General features: G+C 40.1%; 1 protein-coding gene across 2 annotated transcripts in view; it reads left to right on the top strand.

Moving 5' to 3' along the window:
• LOC126259539 (L-asparaginase-like) overlaps nt 1–18,087 on the top strand; it is a 419,333-nt gene that overhangs the window by 340,899 nt on the left and 60,347 nt on the right. The window contains exon 7 of one of the 2 annotated variants that reach the window (XM_049956414.1): nt 13,075–13,260. The exons of the other annotated variant lie outside the window; for it this stretch is intronic. Coding sequence (XP_049812371.1) covers nt 13,075–13,260 — 186 coding nt within the window. The remainder of the gene's footprint in view (nt 1–13,074; nt 13,261–18,087) is intronic. 2 annotated transcript variants of the gene reach the window in all.

An 18,087-nucleotide genomic window follows, 5' to 3' on the forward strand; every position in this document is an offset into this window, starting at 1 on the left:
CTTCATAAATTTAACATCTCTAAGGGCCATCTCTGTCATGTCCATCTTGACATCATGGGGGCCTCTCCCCATGTCTGATGGGTATCACTATAACCTGTACACAGTTGATAAAGCTATAAGCTGTGTTGAAGCTGCCTCCCTTGCTGATATCCTGGCCGACATAGTCACATGTATATTTGCCACCTGCTTGATTGTATGATTTGGGTGCCCCTTGTCCATAACAACTGAACAGGACCACCAACTTGAAAACCTGCTACTCATTAAACTGTGTGAACTGTGCAGTGTTGACAAGTTCTATATGACAGCATACCACGCATGCCACCTGCAAAGCAATGTACTTGTCGAGTGCTAACACTGCATGCTTAAAGCAGCACTCATATCCCTTGGTGGAAACTGTTCAGAGACCTTACTGTGGATACTTCTCAGTATTGAGGTGACACACAAAGATGACTTGGAAGCCTTGCTTGCTGACATTATCTGTGGCAACCCTCTGGTTTCTGCCAGCTGAGTTCATAGAAGAATGTGAACACCTGGCTCAAGACAAGCTATGGTCAAACAAGTTCGCAACCACATAGCTAACATCTGCACACCATACCATGTTTTTTCCTAAATAGAGGACTTGCGAACAACAATTATTTTGTGGTATGACTCGGTCCAGGCAGCACTACAGGCCCAGTACTCAGGCCTCCACCAGGTCCTCAACCATCAGCAAAATACCATAGACATCCTACAAAATGGCAAACACCAAACAGTTTCAGTAAGCGGAATGAAGCCTGCATGGATGCTAGACATCATTCCCAGCCTGACAGAGCCCTTCCGCAAAGAGGCGATAAGTGACACTCCCTTCATCTCGGGCACTGACACCACTAACAGCAAAACGTCATGCAGCGTGTGTGACAAAAACTGTCCACTATGTGACACTTCCCCACCATCCACTCCAACTCCACAGTGTGCAGTTTTTACATTCGACATCCTGGACATATACTTGGCTGACCTGTTTGTCAAAATTCATGTTGGCACCTTCACCACTAATCTGCCCACCCATTGTGGCACACCATCACAGTACTTAACACCTTTGATTTGCCCGCTGATGCAGATGAGGAACAAATCTCAGGCAGGGTCTATAATTATGGGCTACTTTCAGTCATTATTTCTATAGGTCCACTGTCATTTGATTGCGGACTTGCCAGTGGATGCTCCACTGCAGCATAGGCCAACATCTACCTATGGATGGTTTCAGGACTTCATTGTGTCCAGCCTTGCTTTCATGCTCTCTCGCTAATGCATTAGCTGGGGAGAGAGGGTCTGTGACAACTATTTACAGACAAACTTTACCGTTTTCACCAAAATTTACTATGTGATTGTGTTCTTTGATTTCAGTTTGTGTTATTCTTTGTTACTGTTTGCTTGTGTTTTTTGGGTGGGTAGTATGCAACTAATAAATAATGTTCATACATTCAACTGTTTCATTAGTCTGTTTATCCAGATAACAATGAAAGTGACTGAATTAACCACAGTTGTTAGACATTAACTGATAACTAATTATCGAAACTTACTAGATTTAAATTTACAGATTTTTATGTTAAATATTCAAAATTTATTCTAAATATATAAGATACAACTAATTATGAATTAAATAATGAATTATGGTGGGTATAGTTTTATATGAACATATTATAAATTAACTTTACTGATACCCAATAGTATTGAAGAATGCTGAAAGTGTTTCAGGCTTGATTATACCACATAACACCCCCCCCCCCCCCCCCCGCCCACCCCCCCTCCTCTGCTCAGAATTTCACATGTAAGTATTTATAGTTCATAATCTGCCAGCATAGTCACACAGAAGCTGATAATAATAAGAATTTCTCCTTTGTAACATTACAAGATAACTTACAAAATTTCTAAAAATTAGGGATCACAGCTGTTTACAATATGTATGGTCTTGTCTTCTGGTCTTGACTTGCAACCAGTTTTTTTTTCTTTTACCAACAGTCATTGTCCTTACTTTGTTGTCCTTGTTTTTGTTACCATTTCATCATAGTGTCCATTTGCTCAAGTACCATGACAACAGTCTTTCTCTTTGAGTTGCTATGAGTTTACCCTACAAAATATTCCTTGCATTAGCACATTGAACCAGTTTCTCCAAACACATCACAAAATATACAGATATTAAAACAAATAACAGAGTTGGTAGTTTCAGTCTGAAACCAATGGAATAATGGCCTTCAGACAGTAAATCTTTATTCAGATTTTTTGCTTCACACAGTGTCAGTATGAACAATAGACCATGTCAAGAGGAAACAAATGATTTAGAGCTTGTGACGCTATTACAGTTATGCTAATGGACATACTTGTTGAAATTCCAAGTGATATGGACTCAGCTGCTTCAGATATTGAAAGTGCATCAGACTGAATTAATAAACAACCACAACTTATTGCTTATGATGTAAACATAGTTGCACTTGGAGAAAATTTTTGTGATAGTGTTTGTGTTGAAAGTGACTCATTTTGTATTATTAATGGCAACAATGACAGTAATGTGTGTAATGATGATGCAGAACTAATAGAGCATATCAAATGGGCGCAAGAGATATTTGCAAAAGAAACTACTGATTTTCACGTGAATGTGGTTCATATGTTCCTTCTGGCAAAGATACAAGCTGCATTTAAATTTTTGGCTTCTTATTCGCTAATGATTTACTAGACCATCTACTGCTTGAAACAATTTTGTATGGATCTCAAAAGCTTGAAGGTTCCACACCTTTCTGACCAACTAGTATTGATGAAATGAAGAAATTTATCGCCATTAATTTATTAATGTGGATCAATAAGTATCATTCATATAGAGAGTACTGGTCTTTTGACCCAACTCTCAGCGATTCCTACACGTCAGTTCTTATGCGTCTCATAACAGAGTTAACTGGTTGCTGACATTTTGAATATTGCAAACCAGTACAGATTCTTTCACATTTTCTCAGTACTGAAAACATAAGCACACCATCTTAGAAATGTAAATATGGTTCCTATGTAGAAATTTCATGACCCGATACTGTGAAGGTTACAATGCCTTTATGGGATTTGCAGACAGGTCTGGCATGTTAAAATCAATCTATGAGATTATAAGAAGCAAAACTTGGGTAGCACAGAATTTTCTGGCACTTTCGGGGTGTCTGTGTTCTAAATGTAGAAAAGTGTCAGTCAAAGCAGAGGAGTAAAAAAAGTAAAATAAGAACTGTAATGTTGCAGTATAGCTACTTGACACTATCACATTGATTAAATATTTATACATAACACTGCAGAGAGATATGGAATGGAATGAGCATGTCAGGTTGGTAGTTAGGAAGACGAATGCTTGACTTCATTTTTGTGGGAGAATTTTGGGAAAATATAGCTTATCTATAAAGGAGATGTCATGTAGAACACTAGTGCAACCCTTTCTTGAGCACTGCTTGAGTGTTTAGGATACCCACCAGGTTGGATTAAAGGAAGACAGTGAAGCAATTCAGAGGCATGCTACTAGATTTGTTACCAGAAGGTTCCATCACCAAGCAAGTACTATAAAAGTGCTTCATGAACTCAAATGGGTATCCCTGGAGGGATGACAATGCTCTCTTTTGCAAGGCACTATAGTGGAAATTTAGAGAACTGGCATTTGAGCCTGACTGCAGATTGATTCTACTGCTGTCAATGTACATTTTGCTTAAGGGTGACAAACATAAGGGGAGTGAAATTGGGGCTCTCATGGAGGTTTATGGACAGTCGTTTAGAGTATCCCTTTGTTCTATTTGTAAGTGGAACACGAAAGGAAATAACTAGCAGTAATACGTGGTACCCTCCACGACGCACCATAGGGTGGCTTGCAGACTGGGTATGTATAAATACCTTCATGATTTATAACAATCATTGAATTTCTTCATGCTTATTGCTTGTGAATGCAGACTGTCCGTAATTTCTGGTCTAGTTGGAGCATCTTCATCAGCTTCTACATGCAAGAGGTCTCAGACGCAGCAGAACAGATTCAAGCCATTCATAGCACCAGAAAATCACTTTGACAATTCATCCCATATACTGAAAAGAGGGCCATCAGTATTTTTACAAAATATTCAAAAAAGTAATGTACTCAAGTAGTCTTACATGTAAGTAAAAACAATTTACATAGTAGATCACAGTTTGGATTCCAGAGGGGTTGCTAAATTGAGAATGCTATTTATACATTTATTCAGCAAATAGTACAAGCCTCAAATAATAAAATATCACCAGTTGTTTTTTTTTTTTTTCTTCTTTCCTTTTCTTTCTTTTTTTGCGATTTTTCAAGGCATTTGGTGGCTCATATTACTCTCTCAGAATAACTGAAGTTTTATGGAACTGATGTTTTTACACACAGCTGGCTTGCACCATACTTGACAAATGGAAATCAAAAAGTTGTGCTGAATAATTCAAACAATGTTGGATAGATAGAAAATTGTGGTGACTGGAGAGCAATCACAAAGGGAGTCCCTCAAGGATCAGTTTTGGGTTCACTCCTATTCCTTTTCTATGTGAATGACATTCCACTTAGCATTCAACAGAATTGGTACTTTTTGCAGATGATACTAGTATTATAATAAATCTCATTAGCGGGAAAGCAAAAGAAGAGATTGTTCATGATATATTTCAAAAAATGATTAAGTGATTGTCTAAAAACAGCCCTCCTGTAAATTTTGAAAAAAAAACTCACTATATATGGTTCTGTGCAATAAATAATCATACCAATGATTGATGTAACACATGGGCAGGAGTTGGTAAATGGGTATTCTGCTCCAAATTTGTAGGTGTACATACTAATGAAAACTTGAACTGGAAGGTGCAAATTACTGAGCTCCTCAAACAATTATGTTCAGCTACTTTTACTCTTCAAATAATTGCTAGCCTTGGAAACAAACAAATCAACCTCCTGAAATATTTTCAGACAATGTAAACTCCAGGTGGGAATATCAACAATGTATGAAAAGATAGTGCTACTTACCATAAAAAAGACATACACTTACATTAAGCCTTTGGCCACAGCCTTCTTCAGCAAAAGAGAAACACATACCATTCACACACACTAACAAGCACACTTTGTATACACATGACCACCAACTCCAGCAGCTTGGACTAGAATGCAACTGCTATTCATGGATATTGGGGATATTATAAGAATCATATTACCTATGACAGGGTGTCAGGAGTTGTTTGCACTAATGTTCTGGACAGTCTAAAGAGTGAACTTGTGCCTCTTAATATATCTCTGGAGGCTGTGGCTGTTTGAATAAGGGCAGTTTCAGGAGACTGCCATCTGCATTGTTTACTCCCAATGGTGAAGTGTCTCAGAACACATTGCTTGCATTGGTTTCTCAGCTCCCCCCAACTTTCCTAATCTTGGGTGATTTCAATATCCATAACCCTTTGTGGATTGGAAACATGATTACTGGCTATGGTAAAGACCTCAAAAACTTAGTGGCACAACTTGACCTTTGCCTCTTGAGCACTGGTACACCCACACACTTCAGTGAGGTGCACGAAACTTCCTTGACCATTGACCTTTCCATTTACAGCCCTTGTCTTCCCTCCCATCTATCCACTGAAGCATCCACAATGACCTGTGTGGTAGCAATCCCTTCCCGATATTCCTGTCCCACCTTGTTGTCACTTCCCTGGTCACCTGCCCATATGAGCTCTCGATAATGCTGACTGGGGTGCATGTGTCTCTGCTGTTACCCTTGGCTCACCACTGCTTCAACTGATTTAGTGATACCTTGTTCCTCAGGACCATCCCAGTGGAGACAGTACCTCGTTGGTCATCAGAAATCTAAGAGACCATTAGAGATCATAGACAGGCTCTCAAACGCAATAAGCAGTACCCATCAATGCAGCACCTCATTGCCTTTAAGTGGCTCCATGCCCGATTCTGCCACCTAATAAAGCGACGGAAGCGAGAATGCTGGGAATGGTACATGTCAACCATCAGACCACGTACCTCACCTTCACAGGTTTGGGCTAAGATCAGATGTCTCTACAGATACCAGACACCTGTAGGTGACTTAGTGTTACCTTAAATGACACTGTCTACACTGACCAACACCGAACATTTTGTTCTGCATTATGCTCGAGCCTCTGCATCTGAAAATTATCAACCCACACTTCAGTGTTCTAAAACAACAGGTGGAACGAAAGCAATTATCTTTTACTACATTCCACCTGGAACCATATAATGCTCCATTCAACATGTGGGAATTCATCGGTGATGAAACCCACTGCCCTGATACAGCCCCAGGGTCAGACCTCATCCACAACCAAATGATCAAGCACCTACCGGTGGATTGTTAGCATTGTACCCTTGCCATCTTTAATCGCACCTGGACTGGGAATTAGTTCCCATTGCAGTGGTGAGAAAGCATCATTGTCACAGTGCTGAAACCAGTTAAGCACCCTCTAGAGATAGACGGTTATTGCCCAATAAGTCCCACAACTATTCTTGTAAGTTGCTTGAATGTATGGTGAGCCAGCAGCTGTGCTGGCTCCTTGAGTCCCTGGGTCTTCTGGCTCTGTCCCAGTGTGGTTTTTGCCAAGGCCATTCCACTACTGATAATGTTGTTTACTTGGAGTCTGCCATCCAGGCAGCTTTTGCCCAAAGTCAACACCTTATAGCCATATTCCTCAACATGCAAAAGGCTTATGACACCACATGCCAACACCACATCCTTGCTATTTCACACGAGTGGTGTCTCCGGAGTCCACTCTCGATTTTTATCCAAAACTTCCTGTCGCATCGTACGCTATTCCTCCTCTAATGTGGGTATCACCAGATGTTAACTGCAAGGTGCAATACAAAAATCACAGACATGGGCACTCATCCATGGATTTTTGTTTTCAGCTGCCGAAACTTGCTTCATGCACGTCTGTCAGTGTCGTACTGTTCACCCACAACCAGAACTTTACCTCAACGACCAACTACTCAATGTGGTGGAGACTTATTGCTTTTTAGGACTGGTCTCCAATGCTCATTTTACATGGATTCCCCATCTTGACCAGCTTAAGTGAAAGTGCTGGCTGCGCCTCAATACACTTCATGCCTGAGTAACACCAGCTCGGGTGCAGATCACACTACCCTTCTGCAGCTTTACAAAGCGCTGTCACCCTCAGCATTGTGGATACTGGATCCATTACACCACTGTGAGGTTCAGCTTGCAACAGGAGCCTTACAAACTAGCCCTGTGAGCAGCTTACTTGTAGAGTCTGAGGTCCCTCCATTGGGGATCAGATGCCAACAACAGCTTGTCAGTTAAGCTACACACATTTGCAGCTCCCCTAAGGATCAAAACTACTGCTACTCTTTCCAAACACTGAAATCCATCTCCTGCAATTGTGACCCAGAGCAGGAGTCCACATGCAGTCCATCCTCTTTGAACTCCAACTGTTTATTCTACCACCTCTTCTCTGGACCCACTCAAGTGCACCTCCGCGGTACCTCCCTTGGCCACATCTTTGTCTTGACCTATCACAAGATCTGAAAGACTTGGTTCATTCCGAGGCTATCACCACCAATTTTTCTCCATCTTTGGTGCATCCTGGGATTTGTAAGTAGTTTACACTGATAGCTTAATGGTTGGTGGTCACATAAGCCTCCCTTATACACATGGAGGACATCCTGAACTGCGTTGTGCAAGATGGCTGTAGTGTTTTACTGTGGAGTTGTTAGCCTTCTCTTGTGCTTTTTAGCATATCTGTTCCTGTGCTGGTGAGTCCTTTCTCATCTGCAGTAATTCCTTGAGCAGTTTTCAAGCTCTTGACCAGTGTTAACCATGCCATCCCTTGGTCTTGGCTATCCACAATTCCCTATATGCCCTTGAGCAATGTGGATGTTCGGTGATCTCTATCTAGGTCCCAGGACACATTGGGATCCCAAGGAATGAACACTCTGATAAATTAGCCAAACTGGCTACCAGTAAGCTGACTCTTGAAATAGGTGTACTGGAAACAGACTTCCAGTCAGTATTATGCCACCAAGTTTTAGGGATCTGGAATAAGGAATGTCTCACTCTGACCTCACCAAACTAACTATGGCAGATAAAGGAGACTACAAATCTGTGGGGGTCATGCATGCAGGCCTCTCATAAAGACTCTACCATCCTTTTCAGGCTCTTCATTGACCATATTTGGCTGACTCGAGGTCATCTCCTCTGTCATGAGGACCTACCCAACTGCAGCTGTCATTCCCGTTTGATGGTTGCCCGCATTTTCCTTGACTGTCCCAACCTTGCTGCCCTGTGGCAGACTCTTAATCTCCCTGACTTGCTACCTCTGGTATTAGGATATGATGCCTCAGTGGCTGACATATTAATTCATGAAGGGGGCTTTTACCGCTCTCTGTATCTGTAAGGTGGGGGGGACTTAACCTTATCGGCCCATTGAGGGTTGACAGGATATGCTTTTGCCTCTACTGTCCAGGCTGGGCTGTGGCTGTCTGGCTTTGGTGGTCCTGCCTGGCACTCACACTACCTTCTCTTTTACTTCTCCTCCCACCCTCTCACTTACGTGTATCTGTGCTTCTCTTGCCCTGCACATCTTGATAGTCTTTCCTAGGTAATTTCTGAGTGGTGAACCTCTGGCAGCGGTAGGGGTTGGGGGATGTATGTCCCCTCATTGCATTCTTCTTTCAGGGGCTTCCGGCTGCTCTGTGAATAAGGCATCTCGCGTGACTTTCTTCCTATATCTTCCCTTTCTCCTTTTTTGTCCCTTATCTACCTCTGATGTACAGTCATGTAGACTTGTGTGTTTGAGGAAGAAAGGCTGATGACCTAGTAGTTTGGTCCCTTTAATCATCCATCCATGCAACCAACCAATCAGCCAACCAAACAACCATGTTCAAGTTGCGCTCCCCTCAATTTGAAATGTCAGTAACATTTAATTTCCTACCACCTCATTGTCTCTACCAGTAGTACCCGTAACCTGGCTCATATTCCTGGCATTGCATCATAATTCTTATTTGGTCTAATAAAGCTCCTGATATTCCAGGCCCTTGGGCTATCAAAATTCATTTGCTGGCAATGGGCTTGGCAACCACAGGGTTCCTGAGCCAGGGACATATGTGCCGCCAGTCCTCTGTCACCATAAGCTCTGGGCATGCTTCAGTCAGAAGTGTACGGTGTGGCATGGAACATTGGGTATCAGAGGGAATGGGGATCTTGGCTTGACTGCCTGATTCATGAGGATGGTGAAAACTTCTATAAAAAAATAAAAATAAAATAAAAAATTCAGTCTCAAGATGTGCTGTGTGCTGATGAGATGCATGGATGTTGAAATGGAAAAGTTGTTAGCGGGCAACCTCTTGGGAAGCTGCTGCACCTCTTTTGTATAAGACTTACTCAGACATGTGGAGATCTGCTCTTGGGACAGAGATGGAACTCTTGAAATTTTCTCCTCTACCTTCCAGCCAAATGGGTACCTGCTGTACCATCAAATAATCTAACAAAGGGGCCTTGCATAGCCATTAGTCCCAACTCTGGAATTTTTCAGAATTCTTGTGTTTACGGTAACACAATATATGCTGCAGGTCATAATGTGTTTTTAGTAGTTAAAAAGACAGAGGGCAGCTTTGAGAAAGTTTTGCAGTTTTATATTCAAAAAAGTTGGAGACCATTGCTGGCACTTCAAAATCTGTTGAGCAATTGTGCGGTGAGATACTGTTCATAGAAACCTCTTGTTCCCAACAAGCAAAAACTCTCCAGAAAGCTAAATTCCTTGGAGAATAAACACCTAAACTAGAGTTACACTATACGTTGAAATACAGCAAAGGTGTAATGTCATGTAGAGATCTTGTCGATATTCTGAAAGAAGAACTGAAAGATGAGTGGGCTTCACAAGGTATTGTGGGCATGCAAAACATCATGAAAAAGGTGGATGGGATCTGCTAAAATCAGACCCCTTTATCCTTATGTTCAATAGCACAAAACTCCCAGAGCATGTCAAGGCAGGTTTTCTTTGCCTATGGTAAATGTGTGGCCCTATGTTCACCAACCCAGTGCACTGATTCAAATGCCATAGTTGTGGGCATACCACTCTTGGATGTAAGTGAGAAGCCCTTTGTGGTAACTGTGGTAGGGTCCTTCACAAAGGAGTCACTTGTTCGTCTCCTTTGAAGTGTGTAAATTGCTCTGTCTGGAGTAGGAACTGCAGTGACTTCTTGGGGGGAAGGGATACTGGAGTCACAGGCATTGCTCAACTACGACAAGATGGGTGACATTTATAATCTCCCATGAAAGTCTGAATATGGTACAGGGTATCATTTTCCACTGAGATTGCCTCTTACAGACAGGTCTCCTCTTAAAGTTGATTGCTAATTTGGAATGATGAGTTGTGCATTTTGTTCGTTGTGTCCAACAGGGACCAAAAGACAACAGAGTGGATACTGGAGCTTTGATCTTGGACTTTGAAGGTGACTCATTGTCAGAGAAGATTAAGGTGATGGTGTATCACTGTGATGTCAAACCATACATTCCTCCTCCACTGTGGTGCTACAAGTGCATGCGATTTAGACTTATGTCTTCGCATTGCAACACCAGTCCTGTCTGTAGGGATCATGGCTGTCAGTTGCACGCCAACATTTATTGTGCCACGTCAACTGTGGGGAGCACCATTCCCTCCTATCCACCAGACTGCAACATTTTCAAATGTTAAAAGAAAATTTGGTAATACAAGACTCTTCAGTGCCTCACATATCAAGGGCCCAAGAAGTAGTATGATCGCCTATATACTACATGTATGACAATTATGGGTGCCACTGTTGTCACTTTATTTTACAAGTCAGTCTTGATCACATAAATTTTTACATTTCACTATGACTGGTTTTGGCTACTGCCATCTTCAGATCATAAAATATTCTGATGTAGTGTCAACGTCAAAGTAAACATATAGGTACATAGTACATTATCAAGCAATGTTGTCTTATGGATATTGACAACTGCATGATATGAACATCTGGATTCAACATTGGTTTCTACCATGGCTACTTCCCATAACCACCACTAATATGTTATCAAAATATAAATAGAACCGCCTGAATGCCAAGTCTACAATGGGTGGATAGGTGGATGGTGGTGTTACATTCAAATTTTTCCAGTAGAGTACTAGGCCACGAACTTGACCAAAAATATTATATTTTTATAACAAAGCATTGATACAATAACTTTACTTTCGTACTACCCTTGTTTGAAATATTGTGACTTGGGTAAAGAGGAGTGTCACCATTCTGGTGATGAATTTTCTTTTTTGTCTCAGCTCTGAACTGAAATACCCAGATTTTATTTCCTATAATATTATTAGCTACAAAGTTATGCATTACGTATATCTTATATGCTGAGGAAATTCACAGGATGACTCCATGCATTGCCATTGGTGGTCTTCTGTGGGCATCTTGTGCCTACCTTGTGGTATTACAAGGTTTCTGTCAGACTGAAGAATGTTGCTATGGGAAACCAAAGAGCTAAAAATGTGAAGATCACTGAGACTGATCATCTGATCTTGCTGCATGAGTTTTTAAATTTTTGCAACTGTCTCATTATAACATTGTAATTCTGTCAGAGACAGCAAAGGACTTGGAAGAGCAGTTGAACAGAATGGATGGTGTCTTGAAGGTAGGATATAAGATGAACATCAACAAAAGCAAAACGAGGATAATGGAATGTAGTCGAATTAAGTCGGGTGATGTTGAGGGTATTAGATTAGGAAATGAGACATTTAAAGTAGTAAAGGAGTTTTGCTATTTGGGGAGCAAAATAACTGATGATGGTTGAAGTAGAGAGGATATAAAATGTAGACTGGCAATGGCAAGAAAAGCGTTTCTGAAGAAGAGAAATTTGTTAACATCGAGTATAGATTTAAGTGTCAGGAAGTCATTTCTGAAAGTATTTGTATGGAGTGTAGCCATGTATGGAAGTGAAACATGGACGGTAAATAGTTTGGACAAGAAGAGAATAGAAGCTTTCGAAATGTGGTGCTACAGAAGAATGCTGAAGATTAGATGGTTAGATCACATAACTAATGAGGAGGTACTGAATAGGATTGGGGAGAAGAGGAGTTTGTGGCACAACTTGACCAGAAGAAGGGATCGGTTGGTAGGACATGTTCTGAGGCATGAAGGGATCACCAATTTAGTATTGGAGGGCAGCGTGGAGGGTAAAAATCGCAGGGGGAGACCAAGAGATGAATACACTAAGCAGATTCAGAAGGATGTAGGTTGCAGTAGGTACTGGGAGATGAAGAAGCTTGCACAGGATAGAGTAGGATGGAGAGCTGCATCAAACCAGTCTCAGGACTGAAGACCACAACAACAACAACAACAACAACATTATAAATTTCAGTGCAACCAGCTGTGAACTTCCCTCACCATTTGTTGACAGTTTTGAAATCCAAGTACAAGTCTCCATATACCACTGTCAAATGCTAGTGAATTTCAATAGTTTTAGCATCTTCTAAATTCAGCACTGAATGACAGCATCAACTTCACATCTTACTTTGCATTAAGTTCCATTTCAAATGGTAGGTGATGTATCTTTGAGAACAGGGAAAATGCTGATCACAGCAGTGTGACCAACAATAATGTGAACAGTTTAGTTTTGGTATTACCCTTGTATTAGTAATACTATTTTGAACAGCTTCGTGGGTTCTTCTTTTGATCTGTTTTAAATGTTTAGTATATTTTATGCTTGCTTTTAAAATAAAGATTATGTATTCAGTTTGTGAAGTAACACTATTTATGATAAAGAAAACAAATTTTGTGAGTTGTCATGATCTTTAATATGCATAGGTTGTCATCTTGGAATTTCCTCAGCTGTTCTCTTGAAAGGTAAACTATAATAATCTTTAGTGTTCTTGTTTACAATGATAAGTGAGAAAATGTTACTATGATTTATGTGGTTGGTAGCAGTATTTGCTACAGTGTAATTTATGAAAACAACTGTGGTGCTCTCTAACCAAAATGGATGAAAAATGTTATTATGTAATTGTGATTTTTAATAAATATTTAAAGATTTGTGTCATATATTTGTTCAGGTCACTGCCTTTTTTCAACCGCCAATAGAAGGCATTGTTTTGCAAACATATGGAGTAGGTAATGTTCCAAGCAACAGGAAAGACCTTCTGGAAGCTATAAAGGCTGCTGTTGACCGTGGGGTAATAGTAGTCACTTGTACACAGTGCCACAAGGGAGGAGTGAGTGCACTTTATGAAACTGGTAAGGTGTGTGTTGCTTACTGCATATGACATTAATATTTCTTATGTATGTATACAAAAAAAAGGTCATGATTTTAAGATTTCTGGTGCTTATGATGATAAATAGTTACAAAGAAAATTTAATGATATAACTGAAAAATAAATTCTAAAGAGAATGCCTCTTTTATTTGAATACTCATTACCTCAGCACTCTCCCCCCCCCCCCCCTCTCTCTCTCTCTCAACCATACAAGGAACATTAGTCCTATGAAAAGTATCAAGGCAATGATCTGCTTGCAAATGTGCTTTGAAGTTGTGCAAAAAGAATCATTGTTTGGAAATGCCTCAGTTTCTGCCTTTGACAATAGGTGAATACTTTTGCAGACTACAAAAATAGAAGCGCTGTCATCATTTCTAATAGCCACATTGTTGTTGTCTTCCATCTAAAGACTTTATGATGCAGCTGTCTGTGTCAGTCTTTCCTATGCAAGCATCTTCGTACCTGCATAATCGTTGAAACCTACATCCCCTTGAACCTGCATAATGTAGTCCAGTCTTAAGCTCCCCATGTTCTGGTGTAACCACAAGCACCAGAATGAAGAAGAAGAAGAAGAAGAATGCAAGACCAGAGGAGGCAGTGAGAAGACATCAGCTAATAGCATGCTGACCAGGACGTCACCACGATAGGAGCGGCGTCTAGCTGAAGTGTATATAAGCGCCGCTCGTGCCAGCCTTGGCCGGACATTAGTAGACAGCATTAGCACGGCCTAGCAGAGAGTGCTATGATATCAGTTATTAGTGATCCATATCCATTGCTTGTTTGGACTTGTGTCTATAGTGAAGAACATTACTGTTTGCATGTCACCCATTGCTTGCGACACTTGTTCTAAATGCAAAGTTAAGTATTGTCAATCTGCTTTATTGAAATAAAACTATTAACGTTATTTGCTTGAATTTTTGTATAGCATTCCAAGAATGCAGCATTCCTTAGGCACTCTATACGAGATGAGTGGACAAGACTCCACACCCTGTTCAATATTTACTTCACACACTACCTCCATAACGATACTGACTATTCTTTGATGCTTTGGTATGTGTCCTATTAACTGATCCCTTATTTTAATCAAGTTTTGCCAACACCTCCTTCTCCCCACTGTAAAATATGTCCAGAAGCAAAATATGTGTAATAATCATCAAAACAGGTGCACTTCAAAGGTGTGCTGGACAATCTGGCAGAGTGGTACGTCCAATCAATGTTCAGCAGTCCAAATTTAGATTCAAAGTAATTGAACAAAACTTTCAAAACTCTTAACAGAAATCACAATGAACTATAGACTATTGCAGGACTGACAGTTGTGATGATTTAGTTAAAAGTCATCACTGGTACACAAATGAATGTGTGACAGTCAAACTCCATCATCTTTTGCCTTATCTTCATCAGAGAAGAGGAACATGATGGTAGGACAACAGTTTTTTTTTTTTTTTTTTTTTTCATTGAGTGTTAGCAGTTATAATGTAAAAGATGTAAGTACTTTTAGTGTAGATGGTATTATAGCCTTGCTGCAGTTCCTACATGTGGGAGAAATGGAGATTAATCATTGTAAATGTATAGAAACTGCCTTCTGGCAGCATAGAAATTTTCCTAATGGCATGTGTTCTACCCCAAGAGCACTGAAATTTTTTGCTTGAACAGTACACTTACATGGGAGACAAGGCACAGTGCAATTACCTATACGCATGTGGCCAGCAGAGCCTTGACCTCCGGCCTATATATTCATTAGTTCCAATATGGAACGCAGCCAGCAGGCTGCGCATGAAACTGCTATTGTATTGGCAGAACAGGTGGCCTCTAGTAGCTGAATCAAGCACAAACTTCATGCGAGAGCTGTGAAACGGTACTCTCACAAAATCGGTAGTTGTAGCATTCCTCTTCCTTTGCAAAGAAGTGAACACTGTGCTCACATCCATTTCTTCTGTGGTTGATGTAAGTTGTTGAGTCATGCGATGCCCTGCCACTGGTACATTGTGTCAGAAGTGGTGTGAATGTGGGCAGGTGCGGTGCCTGCCCCCTGTGAGAGGTGATATGGTAGGACAACTGACACTGGCACAGTGTCCATTTCCATGTCTCAAGTCCAAACCCAGAGAAGGACATTGTGATAAAGGTGGTGGAGTAGCCAGAACATACAGAAGCAATGTGTCCATTCTTATGGCATCTATTACACATTGCCCAGCACTTGGGACACACAGTCCTTTCATATTGAATGGAGCAGTATGGGCATGAAGGCAGTGGAGAATGAGGCTGTCACTTTTGTGACATGGACTATTGTTGCGGAGAACACTGATTACCTGTATGACACTGAGACATCTGCTGGACAGCTGCAATAGCATTTGCATTCCCTTGAAAACTGACTGAAGGCTGGGAGGGTTGAGAGGAACAAATTTCTGAAACTTCAGACCAGGCTTTTATATGACTACCTGCAGCCCATGAAAATTCAAATGACTGAGCTATGTTCAATAATTCTATAAGCTTAGGATTTTCACACTGTAGAGCTTGCTCTCAATCTTCCCTATCGGGAGAAAAATGTATAACTGCATCACAAACCATTTGATCAGCGTAGGATTCAGTATGAACATTTGTCACAAAATTACAATGACAATGCCATGTAGTTCTGCTGACAATGCCATTGTTTTGGCCACTTTTGGCAGTGGTAAAACTCCACATGAGCAGCAACAAAGTGAATACATTTACAGTGATAGATAGAAAGTAACTTGCACTGATTGAAAGAAATACCTGAGGATTCTTGTAAGAGGGTGAGGTAACACAAAAACTGATACCTGCAAGGTGAAGTCCATGACAAGAAAAAGAGCCTGGCACAGGTTTATGTCTGTTAACCCAAATGCCTGGAAATATTGCTGCAGGTATTTCTTGTAAGTGTTCCAATCTTTTGCTGCATAGTCGTATCCAGAGAACAGCGGTGGATATGTTTTTGGTGGGGATGCAGTTTGTGCCAGTGTAGTTGTTAAACTGGCAATGGCAACTGTCAGTGCCTGCTGTTGCTAGAGAAAAGATTTAAGCTTGCTAGAGAAAAGATTTAAGCACTGCCTCTATGGAAATTAAACTCAAAGGACTAAAGAATGAAGGGTAACACGCAGAGTTGAATACCATACTCAACACAAAAATTGTTCTAACCCAAGAACACTGTAATGTATTACTCAAACAGTACATTCATATGAGAGACAAGGTGCAATACAATTAGTAATACACAAGTGGCTAGTGGAGCCATGCGCTATGACCGATATATTCGCCAGTTCCATCAGGAGGCACAGCTGGCAGGCTGCACTCACAGCTGGTGTCTATTAGCAGGCTGGTGGCCTCTAGTGGCCAAATCAAGCACAAACTTCATGCACAAACTATGAAGTGGTGCACACACAAAATTGGTAGTTAGAGCAACCTGTTTATAGTAAACTTTATAGTAAAAAGGCTGAGTTAACATCAGACTGATTGGAGATACAAACATTGACAAGTCATCTACTGACCTCATCTCAGAAAACTAATGCTAACTCTAAATCAACCAAGTTCGATTCCACAAGAACAGTTGTGCACAGTGACAGTGGTGTATTTCAAAATGGGAAAAGGAAATCAGCAATCAGTCACAAATTGAATCTGTATTTTATTGCAGATATACATTTTAGCTATTGCATTTATAGACATGTGAAGCTTATGACAAAACATGTAACTGTACAATTTTAGCATGTCTGTAGCCAGATTCTAATGTGGCAGTGTATTTATTAAAATCATATAGTAACATGTGTTATTATAAGCTTGTAAAGTTAATATGACTTGATTTAAATGCACTGAGGGCAGCTATTCTGTAGTGAAACCTAGATCTGCAACAAAATACCAACTGTATTTGCAGCTGATTGTTGAATTCCTTTCCCTTTTTTGGAATATTAGATCAGTTAATTTAACTCTCATGATAAATGAGCCCACTAGAAAGATTAATAGCATCAACTCATGTACTGCCATTATAACTAACATGTCTCCCAGTACATTGTAATCTACCCCCTCCTTCCTACTTGCAGCTGTTGTCCACATTAGTCTCTTATGAAGATTTGAGAAGAGCGAAGATTACAATAAACTTTCTAGTTTACTTACCTTTTCACATAAAGTTGGTGTGAGTTGTTCTTGTTTAGGGGTCTGATTCTTGAAGCTGAAGTTCTCATATTTTATGTTCTCGTGGTTGAACTGATCTAAATAAATCTGAAGATTGTTGTTGCAGAATTTTCGTTGTTATGTTAATATATTTTGTCACATTTTAGTATATCATACAGCCTTTTGATTTTTCACATTAACAAGGCCGAAATTATATTTTTCACACAAAATACAAAAATATGTCCACTCACATCAGAGGCATGATTACTACTGCCTCACTCTGCGGAAATAACAATATTCCAAAGGGCTTACGATTTTTCTTGACAAATGAATTTATATTAGTTTCAATTATTATTTCATAAATGAATCCAGAAATAAAAATAGTAAACAGTACTAGATTGCATAATTAATAATAAAAATTTTAAGAGTGCCAAATAATTCGTAATTTCAAATGTTTCTAGAAAAAGTAATTTTAATTCGGAACTAGTACTGATCGATTATAACACCCAAAATAACATAATGCCTTTTCATAAATTTTATCTTGAAATATAACATACTGTGTATAAAACTGCATGAAAGTTTTCAGAAAAGCATCTTAGATAATATTGACCTATCCAAAATTCTAAAAATAATGCTGGTATCAACAACTACTGTAGAGGAAAAGCAATGCTTGAGGAGGATGTCCCATTATAGTATCCCCCT

The sequence above is a fragment of the Schistocerca nitens genome, chromosome 5, assembly GCF_023898315.1.
Source record: "Schistocerca nitens isolate TAMUIC-IGC-003100 chromosome 5, iqSchNite1.1, whole genome shotgun sequence".
Lineage (NCBI taxonomy): Eukaryota > Metazoa > Arthropoda > Insecta > Orthoptera > Acrididae > Schistocerca > Schistocerca nitens.